The 21,876-nt window shown below is 27.9% G+C and overlaps 1 protein-coding gene across 1 annotated transcript; it reads right to left on the reverse strand.

The window, feature by feature from the left end:
- Positions 1-6,445: 6,445 nt before the first annotated feature.
- LOC100575330 (DET1- and DDB1-associated protein 1-like) lies at positions 6,446-21,862 on the reverse strand. Its single transcript, XM_029490481.1, has 4 exons — positions 21,337-21,862; positions 17,718-17,847; positions 17,320-17,372; positions 6,446-6,810 (listed from the first exon to the last, which is right to left on the reverse strand). Exons 1-4 carry the CDS (start codon positions 21,337-21,339, stop codon positions 6,694-6,696), a joined length of 303 nt encoding a protein of 100 aa, XP_029346341.1. The 5' UTR covers positions 21,340-21,862; the 3' UTR covers positions 6,446-6,693.
- Between the last annotated feature and the right edge of the window lie 14 nt (positions 21,863-21,876).

The following is a 21,876-nucleotide window of genomic DNA, read 5'->3' on the forward strand; positions in this document are numbered from 1 at the left end:
GCTGAAACTTAGTGAAGCGCATGGTCTTGTGTGTATGGGGGACCACGGATCACCAGAAGCACACGACCCTAGGTCCGACGTGTTATGGACCCACTGCTTATTTCACAAATTAAAAATAAAATATCGCGGTCTAATCGACGACCTAATCGCATTCTAAAAAAAAAAAATCAGTATTATCGTTATTTTTATCATTATTATTATTATTATTTTTTTTTTTTCATATATAAACTAATAGGTTGCGGAATTGTAGTATAAATTATGTTATTTTAATTAGCACCATTAAGGGCACTTTTATTATGATTGTTATTATAAATAATAGGTTAGGAAACCTTAACATATTTTATTTCTTTTATTATACGGGAATGGGTAAATAATAAACATATTAAAATATAACTAAAAAAAAAAAAAAACTTTAAAATGACTGACTAATAAGCTGAACCGGTTCTCAGACTTATACTACTAACTCTACCGTTCACGTCGGGAAGATTCCGATTCGCCGACGAAAAACTAACACAACATTCCGGTCTATACTACGAAAACCGGGGACCTTTGAAACTTATAACATCTCAATGGGACCTAACTGCATATATTAACCTTGCTAAATACAAAGAAAGGTTCGCTTATATCGACGATATTATGAATAAAACCGAATTTATGTGCACAACCGTCGCACACAACGCCGAAAACAACTGTAAAAATTTAATATATACAGCTAATAGTATAGTGGGAGATCTACGGAAAAAGAAAGAACTAGTATTTGACTCCATAGAACGTACTGTATCTAAAAGAAGTACGACGTTAGGAATGTTAGCGAAAGCAGCCAGATTAATATACGGAATATGTAACCTGGAATGTATTAAAAAAATTTAATTTCAACATAGGGCAAACACACGACGCTCCACAAACAAAACTAGTTAAAGAACAAATAAAAATAATTAAATTAGAAAACAAATTTGATGAACACGAAAATTATAATATGACAGTTAACTTAAATGAATCTAGTAACATATCTAGGGAACAACAAGTAAAAAACTACCTATTAAAACATTTCGTAGTTTTAAACCTTTTAATAACAAAACATATGGTCGAAACCAACACTTTATTAGACATAATTCAACAAGCTAAAATAGGAATTATTCACACTAGTTTAATATCTCCACACGAACTTCTGGAACAAATTAAAGACATTAAAGTGTCATTACCTGGGGGCACTGACTTACCCACTGACTTGGATATACAAAATATTTACGAATTAGTAAAACTCTCAGACCTTACTATATATTATGCAAATGACAACTTAGTGTTTATTCTAGCCTTACCTTTAATTTATCAAAATGATTTTATTTTATATAATTTAATACCTGTGCCAGTATGCACCGGAACCGATTGTCTTTATATAAAACCTAGTAATAAGTATCTAGCTATAAGTAAAACTAAAGAGCACTACGCCATGTATGACGAATTTTACTATACCCATTGTAAACACGCTAGAGACTTCCTTTTATGTCCCGAAGGTAATCCTTTATATCCACGTACAAGCAGACCAGCATGTGAAGTACAACTATTACAGGATCCAACAAAAGTTTCAGTAAGCTGCGATATCATGCACGTACAAATTGGTACCTCCATCTTCCATAAGAAGCGTTTCAAAAATGAGTGGATATACGTTACAAATTATGACGTAGTATTCATTACATGCGATGAAGACAAAGAGTCCACCAGCCATACATTAAAAGGAGTAGGCATTTTTCGATTGAATGAAACCTGCAAAGGTTATGCGGCAAAAGACGTTCTCATACCTGGGAAAGTCGATTATAAATCAGAATACATGGACTTCAACCCAAAATCAACCATGGAACGAGTCAAGGATATGCCATACACCGACAACAACAATCTAATGGAAGATTACCATGTAAAAACAAACAACATGGATGACCTACATACAGTGTCAGGTTCAAAGAAACAAATTGAAAAACAATTCAAGGTCGACCACGAGATCGACGAACTAAAATATACGCAACAACTAAATGATTATGTACTCTACGTAATAACAAGTATTATTCTTATGACAATTATCATAATATACATATCAAAATGCAGAAAAACACAAACTTATATAACAACCAACACGGAGGAAGAACAGGATCAAGATGAAGAAAACCAAAACCCAGCAACAGCACCTAGGGCAGTCGACATGGTCGAATACCCTCTTACACCTAGGATTAGCCCAGAAACCTATCCAAACATTAGAACCTTTAATTTTAATTAAACAGAAGTCACGGACTTCCAGCTTCGAGGGGAGGAGTGTAGTAAACCGTCCGTCGCTTTACTACATTTTTACAAATATGACTAATCATACGTAATAGATTACGAGGGCATGGGTCACTTTTATTATTTTATTGCTTTATTGCTTTTATTGGAACCGCATTTATTGTTTCTACGAAAAGCGCCAAACTGCTTGTTAAGCAACCTAGATGACACACAAGAGCGAGCCGACAACAACAACTGCGGCGGTACTCCTTTGATCCATCTCCTAGTCGCTACCGTGTACTTATTAAGTTAGGGGAGACTCTGTATATATACGAGTCTCCATCCATAGCCAAATTAGAATTAGTTCAGATCTAGTACCGTCAGTACGACGTACATATTAGTATTACTAAGTTCTCGGGCAGGTGCTTATCGCTCTGTCCTCAAATTTATATATTAAATGTAAAACATTATATTCTTTTTAACTTAAATAAATTACTTATAATTATTACGGTGTAAATTGTTACTCTATTGAACCTCTCCTACACAACGTCATCAACGTCGTCGAACTCAAAATATAAACGATAGTGAGAGATCACTACAGTGGTACATTATAACTTATTAGTAATTTTAAGAAGTAGATAAATTGTGTTGATTATTTAGGAATTTTGTACAATAATATTTAATATGGCTTTTAAATGACGTGCAATAGCTTACTATTTACTAATAATAGTCATGGAGATTATTGTACCGAACAGTTAAGCTTAATCGTAGATAAAATATGGAAAGGTATGCTTGGGAATATATGGTAATATTAATAAAAGCCTAAAAGTCACTTCGTATAATTTTCATATTATTTTCCTTTTTTAAAATCACGCGTTTTTACTAAAACATCATCTTTAATGTAGCCGTTATTTAATTATGTTTTCAAATTTTTCATTTTTTATTACTTATAATCAAATTTTTTTTTTATGAAGTTCTATCATATTATCTATATTGTTATATTCTGTGGCTCTATCATCATCTGGATAGTATTATTCTGTACACTCTATCAAAATAATAAACCTGATAAGATAGTGGAAAGTGGCATAAAAAAATTACAAAATACATTACAACGAATTTAGGTAATTGTTCACAAAGTGAAATGTATTTGTTTTCTACTTCTTCTTTATCCATAATTTATTCAAAATAATTCTCTGATAAAATGAAACAACTCATATTATCTAATATAAACACTGTTTTTAAATTACCTCTCTTGTCTACTGTATTGATTTTATTCACTATACAGGGTGTCCCACTGAGATCTGACAAATGAAATAACTTTTGTTCTAATTAATATTTTTAAAAAATGTTCTTGTTACAATTAACAATATTCGACAATTTAATACATCAGATTGTTTGTTAAAAATTTCCCTTTATCCATATCACTATCACTATTGTTCTAACTTTTCAAAACTTTCCATTTCCATTACTATTATTTATTATAAAAAAATAACATTTTTAATTTGGATCATTAATTTTTCTATAATAATAAAATAAAAACATGTAAATATCAAAACATAAAAATGTTGTTACGTTGTTAGATTGCTCATTTTACATTTTTGAATACTACAAAATTATTTAAACAAGGTAAAACAATATAAAAATTGGTTTGGATTAGAAAGATCTAAAGAATTAATAAAACATATTAAAAGTTGAGGTTTAGATCTGAGCTGCATCTTTTCATATCAAATAATTAAAAAATTGGAAACGTTTTTATGGGAACGTATTTATTAGTAATAATATATATTATATCAATGTTTGTGTAATTAGACTGATTATTATTATTATTTTTTTCTTTATTGAGGTTAAGCCCGTCAACTGGCCATTAGCTGTTTTTTGTTATCTTGTAGGGTAGGAGGAACGGTTGGAATGGTTGGTTGAAACACATGAAATAACACGTTTTTTATGATATTTTTATTTTGTGAGCTTTTCGTCTTAATTTAATTTTTTGATTATTTTGCCCAATGTTTTTTTAACCAGGGTTTAAACAAAGTGCCTCAGGAATGGTACAGTTTTATTATACTAACTATTTTATATTTTATACTAATATTTCTACCTTTCTAAAATTTATACATTTCTATTTTATTTTCTGGTAAACCGACCAATATTTTTTCACATATAAAATGTATATAAAGTGAAAACAACTGATTAACCTGTAAGCAAATTTTAATTTTCGTCTTTCGTCTTTATTTAGCACTCTTTTGTTTAATTAAAATATTATCTGTACCTTTCTTAAGCCATCATAAGTACCTGTCTTCTAATAATTTTGGGAGTTTGTCTCAAATATTATTTAATTTTTTTGATTCCAGTAAAAGTGCTATTACTTATAAAGTTGTGGTCAAATATGGATTTTGGAATATATCTGTGTAGTAGGTAAAACGGTGTGTGCTTTGTATCATTAATTGCTCTGTTATAAGCGAATGACTCATATTTTAAGTATAGACACTATTTTTTAGTTGTTCCTGTATAAAGTAACCAACCATCAAGGTTTAAAATGTTCTATTTAGACTTGGGGCTCTGGTGTGTGTTTGCCATAGTCCTTACAATTATGTGGGTGTTAATATTATTATATCGTTCAGTAAATGCTCATATAATGTATAGTTAATGTACACAGGTATCATGTAACATATTTGAATTTATAATTGTTACATAGGTAAATATCTGGTGAAATTTATTAAGTAGGTATGTCCACGGTTAATCCTTTTAAATGACACTAAAATGAAGTAGCGAATTATTATTTATTGACAATTTCATACATTCATACCTATAAATAGCTCTAAAATATTTAGACATTTTTTCTTGCAAAAATATTCTATTAATTTTATAACTAATATTATAAAATAATGTATTCAATATATTTGAACATATTTTCATAATCGTACAATGTAAATCAAGCAAAAAATGGTCGTGAATAAAATAATAAATAAAATAATAATATTATTATTCATGACATCGCGGTCTTTGTGGATAATCATATTATTATTTACCAAAATATGATCTCATCAAGAACCTATTATGAATATGGGTGCGGTTAATTTTGCGGGTCACTTTAATTGATGACGTAAAATTTGAATTAAATTATATAATATTGTATAAAAAGGATGATTCTAACCATCAGCACAGAAATATAAGATATTTTATATTTGTATTATTAATACAGTAGCTGGTAAGTTGAGTTGATATTATTTGTATATTATCACGTTTTCATAAACCTAATAAAATTAAAATATAATAATATTCTTTGGAAATGTCGAGTACCCATGAATAATATTTTTAAATTACAGCACTAAAGTAAAATTGTTATTCATTGATAAAATATCTAATATCTAATAAACTGTTCTAGGGAGGCTTAAGGCCCCAATATCACTCTATGGCTCTGTTTATTTATATTTAAACAATCTATGATTGTGAATAACACATAATATTATCATATTTTGCAAAGCTTATCATTGGTAATACTATGTTAACAACAGAAATCAATTTCCATTTTTCATACCCAAACTCAAGAATTTTTACAATTCCTACATAAATTAAAATTAATAGTGAATACATAAGTTTTCTAGCTCATATTTGCTTATGGTTAGATTGTATTTAGGCTATTCAGCTTAAAATAGTCAATATTGCCAAGTTTAAATGATTGCAGTAGATTTTAATATTTAGCACACTATTTGTATAACACTGGGTTAAAAAACAGAACCTACTTATAAAAATAATATTATATACTTTACTTTTAATGGATATAAAGCATAGGCTAAGGCTATATTATGTTATAGCAATAAGACTTTATACAGCAATAAACAAACATGAGTACAATATTATTGTAATTTATAGTTAAATTTTAATATTGTTGACTTATGAAGAGACGCTACAAGCATACCCACCCACATATTGTGTTGTTTTATCAATATAAACTCATAAGATACCCTATTTTTACATATAATAACCTTACCTTTAAATATGACAATAGGTCAATTCATTCTAATGTATAATATTAAGTTAACAACGCACATAACATGTTTCACTATAATATACAAAATATAGGAATTTTGTACAAGTTTATTCAGTAATCAATTTATTTTTAACATTATAATCAAAATTATTATCATATAAATATGTATAACTTAATGACTACCATGTAAATATTGTATTAGCTCGCATTACATTAATATTGAGTATATAAATTAAAATAAGCAATCATAATATTGTATGAGCCAAAGACGAAAGTATAATTTTTTGTGTGGTACTTTTAGACTTTTGACTAGGAGTCCACACCTGGTCCCCAAGATATAATAAACATAAATTACATGTCAAAATAAATAGAAATCAGCAAATTTCTCTTAAAAACAATCAAATCAGGAATTTTAGTCCAAAAACATTAGAGAACTTATATGCATTGGAATTATTTTATTGCAAAAAGTTTTCCAATATATGATATGTACCTTCGTCTGCTCTTGGACGCTTTCTAGATGATGAGCCAGATTCTTTGCTCGTTTCAACCAATTCCCTTTTTATACCTCCATACTAGAATATAAATTGTAAATATTAATATAAAACATAATTATCAGTGTAACTCAATTTAGATTTTACTGTAATATATAATTATAACCCTTAAAAATGGATATAAAAGATTCAAAAAGAACAAATATCTAAATGGCTAAATATATATTATATATATATTTATATTATGTATATATTATATTATATATATATATTCTGTGATTTTGTTGGTAATATATTATATCGACAGTTCCAAGCCAAAACGGCGTAAACGACAGTTCTACAACACGTTTTTTCGTATCATTATGTAAACGCCAGAATGACGAATCGATTAAGTTTACTATCGTATCAATTGATTAACTGTACGATTTTACATAGTTTTTTTAAAAAATCTTAACTTAACTCTTAACTCGTAAGCGACATTAATTAGCAGGTGTGCTGTTTAAATGAAGTTTAAACGTCAAAAGTAGGCTTAAGCGACATCATTTTATAAATTTATGCTTTAAGTGGCTGCACTGCCCCTTACATCATATTACATTTATCACATATTTTTCTTTTGGCGGTTACAGCAGACATTATTTGATAACGAGACGTCATATTATTATGTACCAGCACGATTAAAGATCGCGGTATCGCAATATTATTTATATTAAAATATTTCAGTATTATACATTTATAGAATTACCTATATAAATTATTTAGTACTTACACAATTTAGGTTAATTAATAATTAATTAATAAATTAACTAGTTAATAAATAATGAACTACCCATAATTTTTATAGTTATTACATGAATAGTTTCATAAGTAAGTATTTTTATTATAATATAGTAATTACAAATAACCATATGTATTATTAAAAACATATTTTGTCACTCACATAACATTACGTTGTTTGATACATGATTAAAATTAATACCACAGAGTACGAAGTAGGTCGGTAAACGTATGTACTTCCGTGATTAATAATAATTGGTCGCTTACATCACATTATCATGTAAATGATGTTGTTTAAGCTTAGATTATAATGCCGCTTATATAAAAAAACTGCTAGCTTAACATTAATAATATTGTTTACAGCATACTTTTATTTTATACAATTTATTAATTTTTACAACAATTGTTGAATTGTAGGTAGACATTATTGATTATTGATATTCTAATTAATTAACTTTATTCACTTATATTTTATTGTAGGCTTAATAATGACGACTAGATCTAAAAAAAATACTTAAAGCTGCGTTGGATAATATTCGACCAAATGGAATAAATGGTAATAATTTAATGAATTTAAATCCACAAAAGAATAATTTAAATATGACTGGTAAGTAGTAGTCACGATGTTGTAACAAATAAGCTATTTAGACATCTGATGAACCAAAAAGATACAATAGATGCAGACACTGATAACATTTTTATGAATTTTTAGAAGGCTCTGAAGACTATAGTAGGGACACTGAGGAATGGCTACCGCCCAATTTGAGAAAAGTGCAAGAATGTAGTAGCAGCATAAGTAGTACTTTAAAACTACTGATAGAAATTCCTTCTTGTTCACGAGAATTATTTCCTACAAATATTGTACATCCTATAGAAAGTTTTGACAAGAGTTTTGAACATAGTCCTCATGCAGATATTTTTATTCTTCATGAAAGCTCATCTGAACAAAGTTATTATGATATTGATATTAATATTGTTGGCATTGGTGATATAAGAAAACTAAAAATAAAAATAAGAAAGAAGGTAAAAGGCTTAAAAACAATTCAGTTGAAGGAAAATCAGTTAAACCAGTACCATGTAAGGATAATTGTTATAATCACTGGAGGTATAAATTTTCAGAAGAGAATCGTAAAAATATTTTCAACGAATTTTGTAGTTGAAGAAAATATTGTCAGGAAACGTGTTAAAGGTATAAGCAGAAGGACATTAACAAGAAGGTATTTTATGAATTTGGGTATGCGCAGAAAAGCTGTATGTCAACAGTATGTTCTAAAAACTATAGACATTTCACAAAGTTTTTTAACCTACACAGTACAAAATTGTGGTATAAAAAAATGACTGTCGCGGTAAGGGAAGTCCCCATAACAAATATAGTAGTGAAATAATGAATTAACTTGATAACTTTATACAGAAACTACTAAAATTATCTCAATAAAAACAGTGAAAAATTTAACAGAAAATGAAGAAGTAGCTATACTCCGTTCAGTTTAAGATTGAACCAGCGGCTCGACTAAAACACGTTTTTTTCGCGCATTTCGGACATTGGTGGGAGTGTATGCACGGCGGCCAGCACCGGCGCCGATGATCGACGACGGCCAGCAAATCACAGAACGCATAGCCATCGCATAGGGGGTCAGGCACTGTTCGGCGGCTCAGTCTGCATGCGCGAAGCCGGTTCAATCTTAACCTGAACAGAGTATGAACAATGAACATGCAAAATCAAAATTATTATGTAAAGAAAACTTCATTTTTGATCAAGAACTTTCAAAATGTAATACAAATTATTTATGTGTTAGTTTTGACTTGTAGAAAGTCTTAAGCACTCCACATAGTGGTAATATGAATTTATACTATAGTAGAAAGTATAGTGCATATTATAATTTAACAATATACGATTCTGGTACTAGTAATGCATTTTGTTTTTTGTGGGGCAAAACAGATGGACAAAGAGGATCAAATGAAATTGTTACTTGTTTGCACAAATATCTTGTAAAAACTGAGAAATCCAAAAAGTACAAAGGTCTTTCTTTGTGCTGTGATTCGTGCTCGGGGCAGAATAAAAATAAAGCAATGCTAGCAATGATTTATGAAACACTATTAAATAAATTAGAATATATTAAAGAAATTAAATTAACTTTCATTATACCGGATCACACATACATGCCAGTTGACAGCATACATGCAACAATTGAACATTATATTTTAAAAAAAACTGTGTTGGCTCCAAGTGAGTGGGCTACTTTGATACACAACGCTCGCGTAAATCCTAAACCATTTTAAATTATGGAACTTAAATACAGTGATATATTGGATTGGTAAACATTATCTACATCAATATTTCCAATCAATCTAAAAAGTTCATCGGATGATCTTATTAAAATAACAAGTGTAAAATCTCTTCTATTTAAAAAAAAAAATGACTCAGCTGTCTCTATAAATGTTGTTTATTCATACAGTGCAGATGAAATACCTATTCTACTGCTGAAACTGTAGAAAAAGAAGACGAGATAGAGGAAACAGAGAGCTAATAAGATTACAAATTTATAATATTATGTAGTTTTTATTCATTAAGAATTTATTATGAAGTAATATTCAAAATACTATACTTTTAAGTTTTTATAGTAAAGAAAAGCTTATTATTTTTTTCATCTACTATTTTCAATCTCCTCATTACAAAGTCAGACTGATAAATTGATTCTATATACATTGTTATTTTTTTTATCTCATCAATAAAATAAGGTTTATTTGATTGCCTAATAAATTGTTTAAGTTTTAAAGTATTTTAAATGTTAAATTTTTAGTTGTTTAATAGGTAGTGAAAAATACTGATAATATTTTTTTATGTATTATTTTTAATCTCATCTTGACAAAGTAAGACTGATAAATTGATTTCATATATTGTTTTTTTTTATCTCATAAATAAAATAAGGTTGATTAAGTTTTCATATTAATGCATTTTTCATAATTTTTATTGACTAAGGATGATAAATATATTTCAAGTATTGATTTGTGTTTTATGTTCTATTTTTAATTTTATCAGGACTAAGTAAGACTGAATAAGTATTTTAAATGTTGAATATTTATAATCAGGGCTCATAACTTCTAGCATTTGCATATTTTTTTTGAGAGGTCCTAGAGATACCTATGTGAGCTATAAATTTGTTTCAGATACCCAAGAAGCTAAATTCGAAATTTTATGTTGCATATTTTTGCATATTTCGAAGTATAAGTGCTATTTTGCTTTTTTTCTATTTTCCAATATTATTTTTCCATAATATTTATTTATTTTTTTTTGTTTTCAGTTCCGTAGCTTTTAAAAAATTTTTTCTTAATAATAAAAAGTAATTATAGTCGTATTAATTATTTATATTAGTAATTAATTCGTGTCAATTAATTGTTCTTATAATATTATAAGAAAAAACTATATATAACAATACGAGTTTAGATGACGTGCGACCTAGCGAGAGTGTATGCTTGATACTTGGTAATCCCATCGTTAAAGAAATTGTAGCATATTCCGAAATCATTATCTAGATATTCCGATATCATTATCGGATTACAGATTATTACTCAGTCGTTTCCGATTGTTCGTATTGTATGCATGCTAGTTCATTTCGTGAATTCGCAATCTAAATTCTATAGTTTTGTTCATACAGAATTTATTTTACAATGCCTAAAGAAAAACAATTCTGTTTCTAGTCGTCTTAAAAATATTGTTCGCGAATTTGGTGAAAATACATTTGCAACCGACGCTAGTGTATTACTATGTAAGTTTTGTAATATTAAAATTAACCACGAAAAAAAATTTAATATCACACAACATTTAAAAACCGAAAAACATATGAAGGCCGTTAAACGTGCAGAAAATCAAAGTGAAAAAAAAAAACAACAATTGGTTACCAACTCTACCAAAAAGTCCTCATTCAGTAAAGATTTGTGTTTTGCGTTGTTATCAGCAAATATACCACTGAATAAAGTTTCAAATCAAAGCTTTTGTACATTTTTGGAAACTTATACCGGAAATAATGTTCCTACAGAAACAAACTTGAGACTTGGATACATAGATGACATTTTTGACGAAACAATGAGTAAAATTAAACTTGAACTGTCTGGTAAAAAAGTTTGGGTCAGCATTGACGAAACTACCGATGTTGAAGGTAGGTTTGTTGCTAATATAATTGTTGGTATACTTGAAGCAGATTACCCGGGTAAACAATATTTAGTTCATTCAGAACAATTAGAAAAAACAAATTATTCGACTATTTGCAGAGTATTCGACAAATCTATCGGAATCATTGGTATTCAACACGAGGATGTTTTATTGTTTACATCCGACGCCGCTCCCTATATGATAAAAGCTGGTAATACATTGAAAGCATTTTATTCCAAAATGATTCATATTACGTGTACAGCTCATGGACTCCACCGAGTAGCAGAGGAAGTAAGGGGCAAATTTAGTAATGTCGACAAACTTATTTCTAGTGTTAAGAAAATATTCCGAAAAGCACCAAACCGTGTTCAACTGTTCAAAGATGAAGCTCCTCATTTAAATTTGCCACCGGAGCCTATTATAACACGTTGGAGTACGTGGATCATCGCCTCGAATTACTATTGTGAAAACATTGAAATCATACGTAAAATTCTCGAAAAACTAGACGCCGATGATGCTGTTAGCATCAAAGAGGCCAAAAAATATATTTCCAAAGCTGGTATTGAAAGAGATTTGGCCTACATAAAGTCCAATTTTACAATTTTAACAGTTTCCATTACCAAGTTGCAAAAACAAGGGCTACCATTAGCTGAAGCTATAAATGTATTTGAAAATGTTGAAAAAGTTTTTGAAACCCTTCAAGGACCAATTGGAAAAGCTGTTTTTAATAAACTCAATAACGTCACCCACAAAAATGTCGGTCTTAAAATTTTAAAAAATATTTCAAATATATTATCTGGTGTAACTATGAACACAGAACTTGAACCTGGACTTCCTGAAGACTTTTCAACAGATGATCTCGTGTACTTTAAGTTTGCACCAATTACGTCAGTGGACATTGAGCGGTCGTTTTCAATGTACAGGACTCTACTAAGTAACAATCGAAGATCATTTCACTTTGAAAACTTGTACAAACATCTAATTATTCAATGTAACTTTCAAGGTAAATATATGTTTAAAAATATTTAAAATATATAGGTATCATTATTCATTATCAATTATAATTTATAATTTTTTTTTTTATAACAGAACAATCGCAGAATAAATGAGTACCACAAGTCGTTTACCACAATAATTCCGATGTAATATTATTCAATTTTTTTTTTTAATAATAATAATAATAATTTTTTTTTCGCATATTTTAGTATTTTTAGTGCATTATTAATTATAATTTATAATTTTTTTTTTATAACAGAACAATCGCAGAATAAATTTTTTTTTTCGCATATTTTAGTATTTTTAGTGCATATTTAAGCACTTATATGAATATTTTTAAGAGCATATTATTGCGCTTATAATAACCTTTTTTTGAGCTATAAGTTATGAGCCCCGTTTATAATAATATTTATTTATTTATTTATTATAATAGTAAACGGGACAGGCCCTTGACATTTATATAGCATTAATAATTAATAATAATATACACTATTACATACATAATATTTAACAGATAATAATATAATACAAAATAATTAGATACAAGAAGTTGTTTAGATGTAATTGGATCCATTAGCTAATGTCATCATACGCAAAATGGGTTCATTATATAAATAATTTGTCGCACAGAACGGGACCCGGAATGGAGGAAAGTTGCGCAAATTAGCACCGGGAACATTAAATTATATTAATATAATAATATTTATATTTAAATATAGTTATTTTATGGTGAAAAAACACTGATATTTTTTTTACTGTTTTTAATTTTGTCAGAACATGTAAACTGACAAATTGTTTTAAATATTATTGTTTTTGATTTGTTTTTATCTCAAGAGAAAAATAAGGTCGAACAGTGCTGTAGCCAGGGGAAAGGTGCTAAGAGGCTTTAGCCATCCTCCTATACAAAATTTCTGGCTACGCCACAAAGGTCGATTAAGTTTTCCTATTACCAATATTTTTATAATTTTTTGTTGAATAAGACAAATTGATTTGTTTTTATTCTTGAAATGAAAAAAGTAAGGGTGTATTAGAATTATAATCGTTGCATAAATTATTTTATAATTAAGAATACTGTTAAATACTTTTCTATTGCTTTTACTATAATAAAAAACAGGAATATTGAGCAAAAAAAAATTATTTCGTAATTTAATGGCACTTACATCATATAATTTTTAATGATATTAAAAAAAAAAAAAAAACAGGTAAATTATGTTGTGTGTAGTAGGCTACCAATCCATTTTTTGGTTCTTGGTACTCATTTAATCTTTTACATTTATAGTATTTGGGTTATTAAATATTGAAAACAATACTATATTCAATATTTTATTCAATGAACATGAATTTATATAACGAAAATTTGATAGTTATACTTGATAAAAAAAATTTTTTTTTACGAATTTTGTTTTTACTCTCCTGAACGTTTTTACAATTGTTGTGTATACCATTTTGGCTTGGAACGGTCGATATTCTAAAACAATATGAAAGTTGAGTCAATACTTTTTTTTTTTTTTGCAATATTTATTCATACAATCTGTAAATGTGTTTTTTTACAATAAGTACAAGCGCTGTGGGAGTTGATGGGTTGGAGGCTTTAAGGAAGAATTCATCCAGTGATGGAACTTCTTGACAGATTTAAGTAAATACTAAATAGCCATTTATTGAATTATTAAATTTAAAAAGTGTACGCTACATCACTTAAAAGTTAAAGAAGATAATTTATTCATTTATGCTTGGAAATCCTTATAATGAGTAATAAGTAATAACCTATACTGTTGTTTATACATTCAATTTAAGTATATAGGTGAGATCCATTTAATGCAAGATCCTCATTATTTCGGAAAACATTAAATTTTTTTAAAATATTTTTTTAACATTATTTAAGGTAGTTAAAAAACAAAATTTTTGGAAAACATGATATTTTTGACTATATTTAATGACATATTTTCAATATCATATTCCAAAAGAAACAGAATATTATTTGGAGTTTCTACTACAGATTGTAATCTATAAAAATCTAATTTCAAACAAGAAATAGTTTATTAGTTATAATTAAAAACCGGATTTTGCATAAAATGCATGTTATTTTTTTTAACATAATTTCATATTACTTGATTGATTAAATATCAACATTTTATACTGCATATTTTTACATATTCCGGCGTTAGTTAATGGTCTCCATATTTTCACATAAACGCATATAAATATATACCTAATGGTACAATAAAGTATTGAGTAACCAAAAAAAGAAATATTAAATGTATGTTTAAAAATCAAATATTATGTTTCAAAGAATTTAATTTGTCATACCTACTTACTAAAATTACTTGCTTGGTTTGCAATATATTAATGACTAAAAATTAAATTACAATTTAACAAATTACATTTTTGTACTGCATCCCTGTGCTATATAAAGATCCCCACACACTGCAGTAGTGAATTGCGGTGAATTGCAGTAGGACACATTTGACCATTTAGCGCGGCGGTAAAATCAAGACAATAGAATTTAACGCCACCACTGCAGTGCGTAGGGATCTTTATACATTTTACTTTTTGTTTATAAAATTTTTAATAAAATTAAATAAAAATTGAATTTTTATTATGAATGTTTTGTATTTTTTTCTTGCATAATTTGACTTTTTTTAGTGCACGTTTGCATGCATATTTTACAGTTTAAAAATTATATAAATCCGGTCTTTAGTTATAACTTATAAGATTTATAGTTTAGATGAGCAGAGTAGTGGACTAACATCTTGAAGGGTATGACTGGCAGATTTAAATTTTAAATACTATAAACTCATAAATTAATTGTCAAAAATTAGATTTTTATACATTGAAGCAATCCAAAAAATGATAAAATGATAAAAATTCAATATAGTAAAATATATATACATATATATACAGTGTGATCACGCTAAGAGGTACCACTGAATATCTCAAATGGGTGACTTTGTATTGAAATGGGGTTTTCGGGAGGTGATAGGGAGCACTTAAATACATATTTTCAGACCAGTTCCAAATTTTTAGCTCACTCGGTACGCGCATGCGCAATACAACTTATTTTTTTTTTAATGGCAACCCCAATTTTTTTCTGCAAATTCCGGTAGAGTATTTTTTTTTAAACATTTATTGTATAAAAAGTTTTTTTCTATTTTCAAAACTGACCATGTTGGACGTAAGTCAAAAATTGGATTTATGCATAATTTGTGTTTGATATTTTCATTTATAACCACTAGATATAATAAAATAAAACACAATTAAATGTTTAATTTACTTTGTCTGTTTTCAAATAATAATTTAATAATACTGTATTGGTTACTAGATTGAATATCTCGAGTATGTGATCATTTTTGTTTAGTAAACTGCTATAGTTGAATTACAATTTTAACTATTTTTATAGTTTAATTTTATTTTATTTTAAAATAGCCCTAATTACGATAAGATAAGCAGGTAATGTAATTATTAAGGTATTTAAACAAAGGTATTCATTAGTTTGATGAAAAATATCATTTTACTTTTATTCTGTAACTAGACTCGTACAAAGTGTGTGCGATATCCGTGTATGTCTGGGTTATTATTGCTTCTATAAACTATGATTTTTAAATATGAATAACGTTGAAAAAGTTGATTTGCTTTTAATTTATGGCGAATGTCAACGTAATAAACGCCTGACTGCTTTGACGTATGCCGAACGATACCCCAAAAAGATACCATCCACCATCTAATTATGTCTTACAACTTTTACAAGGGTTAAATCAGGAAGGATGATTTCCTGGCACACAAATAAACCAACAAAGGCGTAGAGCAAATATTTTTGATGACGATAAAGAATTACAGGTACTAGCATACATAAGGGCTTATCCACGTTCGTCAATTAGGCATGTTGCTCGCGAAAGTGGAGTTTCATATGGTTACGTCCATAAAATTCTAAAAGAACACAAATTGCAACCATATAAAATCGATTTTGTCCAACATTTAATTATTTCACACTTATTTTATTATGTCCAGTGGTTATAAATGAAAATATCATTGAACATGAATTATGCATAAATCCAATTTTTGACTTACGTCCAACATGGTCAATTTTGAAAATAGAAAAAAACTTTTTGTACAATAAATGTTTTAAAAAAAATACTCTACCCGAATCTGCAGAAAAAAACTGTGGTTGCCATTAAAAAAAAAAGTAAGTTGTATTGCGCATGCAATGTACCGAGTGAGGTAAAAATTTGAAACTGGTCTGAAAATATGTATTTAAGTGCTCCCTATCACCTCCCGAAAACCCCATTTCAATACAAAGTCACCCATCTGAGATATTCAGTGGTACCTCTTAGCGCGATCACACTGTATATATATATTTTAAAAAATGTTGTTTTAACAACTTATAATTATGTAAAAAATTATTTTCCAAAATGTTACTAGTTTTTGAAATAACTAGTGTATTATGTTAAATGGATCAACCGGTTTAAAAAACATTGAATTTATAATATCATTGCATACTTTTTAATTATTTTATTAATGTTAATACCTAATTTAATGTAACAACAGAAGTAATTGTTTTTAAATTTTATAAATATATAAAAATAGTATTAAACGTTAAAATAATATCTTATATTTAAAAATCATTTAAGAAGAAGTTAAGTATGTTAAATAGGTTCTTTGAATTATATATTTACCTTTTTATCCATTTGTTGTAAAATATTTGTCTCATCATTAACAATATTTGAAACTAAAAATAACATAATTTTAATCTTAAAATATAAAAGCATCAACACATTGTATACTTATATTTAATGACTTACAAATATTACAGTAATTTGTATGTTTTAATTCTACAATGTAAACAATTAGAGTTAAAATTAACAGTTCTCATTGAAAATTCTATATAGCAAATATTGAGTTAGTATTTGAAAACTATTTAAAAATATATAATGTATCAGTATAATATATTTTATTATTTAGTATTATCCTCAGTATTATCATTATACTATAAATTATAATTAATTATATGAGAAAAATACTACTAATCAAATTAAAAAAATAATTATTATCATATAATTGCATAACTACTAACTTTGGTTGGAAGGTTGGTCATCGGTTGTTATGTAAACTGGTGCACGCTTGCTTCGACCATTGTCTGGACAGAAACGGGAAAAATTGCGTTCGTCAAAGGATGGCATGCCATCCAAGAATTCGGCTATAGACTGAAATATATAAAAGTATAATTAAATATCCTTTTTGTCTTAGTTAGATTGGAAGCAAATAGTTATTCTGAATCTTCTAATACAATTTATAAGTATTTAATAATAAATTGCAAGTGCTTTGTAAAAGTAATAGCTAATGGTTTTGTATGAAACTATGATACAGTGATGCACCAAAAAAAGTTCTCAATGGGTCCAGACACGGGGCAGGTGCTCTTAAAACATAGTACCTACACTATGTTAATACAGACTGACCAACATATGTATATTATAATAATTTAAATGTATATTAATAATAATAAAAAAAATTTAATTAAATTTGGCATGGTTCGCTGATCAAAAACTGAGCTGGAGAGTCGCAAACCAAACAAACTGATCGGCTGGAAAAAAAACATCACCATCTGTTAAATATAATCTAATTTTTTATATTAAAAAAACCAGAAAGCATTTACTGGGCAGTAAAATCCAGTTATTTGTTTGGCTCCTTTTATGTAAATTTAACTTATACCTACCTATGTTATACAGAATATTATATTAAATATATCAACAGAATTTCCAATGTACATACTAGTTAGTTATTATAGGTAGTTCATCATATTATACACAACAGTGAACATTCAACATATTACAGAACCATAATCTATTATAAGTGACTAGTCATAAGAAAAATAAAAGGGTATGCCTACTACAAGATTCTTATTTGTATTTTATTTTTTTAGTAGTGCCTACATACCAATTTTATTATTCACAATGTGCAAGTACCTAAGCAACATGTTACTAAATATAAAAATATCATACCTACCTATTACCTATTATTAAAATAAAATTATTTAAATTTCTTTATGTACATAAAATAACCGCTTCAATAGTGGCATTTTATTTTGGTCATATACCTACATAGACAATCATTTAACATTATTATCCACGGTTTAAGATATACAAATTAGCTATTGGTCGCCTAAATTGCATTGATAGCTGCGGTCAAAACTGTACTTTCACCACATCTATAGAGCGTAGTAAGTAGGGTCATTACAGTAAATTATATTATACATTTTTCGATATGGCCTTTACCGAAATGACATTTTCACCTTGCGGTTTGCTATTGTGATTTTTTTTGGTCCAATAATTTACTATAGTGATTATAAATACAACTTAATTTATATATTTATATACTAATATATTATTATAAAATACTCGAGAATATACTATATTATACTATGTTATGGAAATTATCATATCCAAGTTTTAATTCAGTATACTATTTGATTAATTAATTTAAAAAACATGGTATAATAATAAATAATTATAAATATATATAATTATTTATTTATTTAATGCCAAATAAATAATAGACATAACTATTTTTTTTTTTACAATAGATACTCATAAATTCATGTTTTATTGGTATTACCTAGGTACTTTATTTAAAAGCAATATACTTATTAATGAATAAACAAATTTTGATTTAACATTCCTAATAAGTTATTTAAATAATTAACTTCTTATACTTTTCCTAACATAGCATTGGCATTCTAAAGAAATCCAAGGAAATTGAAAGAAGATGCAATCCCTTGTTTATTTCCTGGCCCAAAATATCTTTCAAAAATAATTTTAAAAAGAAAATCTCCTACAAAGCGAGTTAACTTGATGTGTACACACACTGATTCTAAAAAAATGAAACCATTAAAGTAATTTTTTTCATTATTACTTATAATTGTATTAGTTTAGTAGGTAAATGAGTTTCAACAATCAGATCATAACTACAACAATTCTTCTGTATCAAGATGTATAATTTACTATACTACTGGGTATGTATCAATGAATATTGCTAAAAATACATCATGCCAAGTATAGTTGATCCAGTAATAAATAAGTAAATAACCACTGTCCACCTCAACTTGTAAGTAATAAATTATGAACCATTGTAATGATAAAATAATATTAGAGATTTAAGTACAGTTTAATAATTATATATATATACATATATATAATTGTTTTAATCATTATTCATGAATTCATGATCGTTATTCAGTAATCATAAAAAAATGTAATGTTGCATGATTTTTTAAAGTTCTAAAAAATATATATGTAGGTGGACCTTTAGTTAAAGAATTTGAAGGTATATTGTATATCAGTGAATGTTCAGAAATAATTATTCAAAAATATTGGCAACATAAAAAATTGTAATTGTAATGTATTTTTATTGACTGGCAGCTTTGGTCAACAAATAACAATTTGAAACTATCAACCTGATAAATATTAATTTGAAAATAATAACTGTACTTATATATTTATAATGTAAGTAGATCACATAGGTATTCAATTATAGCTTTTTTATGTCATTCATAAAATATCTATAGTTATGTAGGTAATTGGCTGGGCTTGAAGATTATTTAAAAAGTTTTGAAGATGATTGGATGTTTTTTAATTGCTTTACTACCATCCCTTAATAATATATATATCTACATACAGATACCTAAATAAATATATTTATTACTTATATCAAATGTATGATCATGAATTCATAAATTCTATATTTCTATCATTTAGGATAATATACCAACAGTAAAATATAGCCCTACTTACTACTAGCGCATTACGTGTGTGGTAAAAATATGAACTACTGAACCGTAACACAATCTGACCGGATAGCGGGCCGGCAATAGCTAACATGTATGTCTTAAACCGTGTTATTACCAATCTAATATACATATATATACTTTTACACAGATTTAAAATTATAAAATGCAGATAGGATCCTATATAATAAAGATAACAATTGATTTGGGATAGGCATACTCATAGAAGCTACAATCCAGCTGGAATATACAAATGTTCCATTGATTTATATAAGTATTGTGTTAATATGATGTGCTCTAAATTCAGATGGTGTGAATTTAAAAATATATTATGTATCGGTTGGTATATTATTATTTATTATTAAATGTATTTATTATTTTTTGAAGATACTACCTACCAATCGCAAAAAGAAAAAATAGGTACCTAGTAAAATTCTATAGAAACTATTGAAGAATAGAAACAAATTGAGCTGTAATAGTTAATTTTATACAAATGTATCGTCCAAAAATGTGATGTGCTCCAGAATCATTTTATCTGCAATTATCTTAAGAGGACGCTACACTCACATGCGCTTTCTTCGTCTTACAAACGGATAACATTGATAAATGTACATTCTGATTAATCCATATTTTAAACCTGTTATATTTAATATGAACGTGAATTATCATATTATCAAAATATGTTCAAATAAGAATATTATCTAGTGAATCTCATAGGTTTTTTTTTTTTTTTTATCTCTTAATTTTAAAGGGAGTTATGTTCATTTTAAGTTGCACAAGTAATTTAACAATCGAGAATCGCTGAAAAAAAAGTGTAAGCCTAGTACAAACCTTTAACGGAACAGCACAAGTAGGGTAAATGTATGTGTAAGGGATGGGGTATTTTGTGTATTTTAATTATTTTATAACTTACCATGTTGGCACGCCGTGCAGTCCCAAATGTGCGGAGTAAACCGTGTGTGGAAACCAGACGCTTGTTCTGGAAACTGTAGAATTGGCGAGCGCCGAACGAGGAACGCTGATATTATTATCTTCAAATACTGCGAAACGCTAGTATAATGGTATTATGACGTGTTGCCTTGTAATCAACAACGATATCCGCCACCAACCGTCCGGTGCGGTGAAAGTAGGATAATGTGTGAACGCTAAACGTCGAGTGACGACAGTACGACACGCCGCCGTCGGTCGGAAATCGGAATAGTGTGGTCGTTGTCGTAGGAGTTGAATAATTAATGGTAATTACCTAGGCATTATGTAAATATAAATTAATAATACTAATTACAAATTAATGGGTATGGGTTTGATAGGGGGAAGAACGCCGAAAAATTACGAAAAATGTGTTGATAACTGATGAGGTGAGTTGCGGGTCGCGGGTGCAACTCGGTGTGATACTGTGGTAGTGTTACGGTCTTGGATTATGTGTTGTGGTGATTCGTGGTGAATGCCCAATGCT

Source organism: Acyrthosiphon pisum, chromosome A2, assembly GCF_005508785.2.
Source record: "Acyrthosiphon pisum isolate AL4f chromosome A2, pea_aphid_22Mar2018_4r6ur, whole genome shotgun sequence".
In the NCBI taxonomy this organism is placed as follows: domain Eukaryota; kingdom Metazoa; phylum Arthropoda; class Insecta; order Hemiptera; family Aphididae; genus Acyrthosiphon; species Acyrthosiphon pisum.

What these genes read in the sequence shown, in the direction of transcription:
- LOC100575330 (XM_029490481.1), bottom strand. An exon ending in TGACCAACCTTCCAACCAAA is followed by an intron (nt 17,373 to 17,717) that starts GTTAGTAGTTAT and finishes TGTTATTTTTAG; the next exon opens with TTTCAAATATTGTTAATGAT. An exon ending in TACAACAAATGGATAAAAAG is followed by an intron (nt 6,811 to 17,319) that starts GTAAATATATAA and finishes TTTATATTCTAG; the next exon opens with TATGGAGGTATAAAAAGGGA.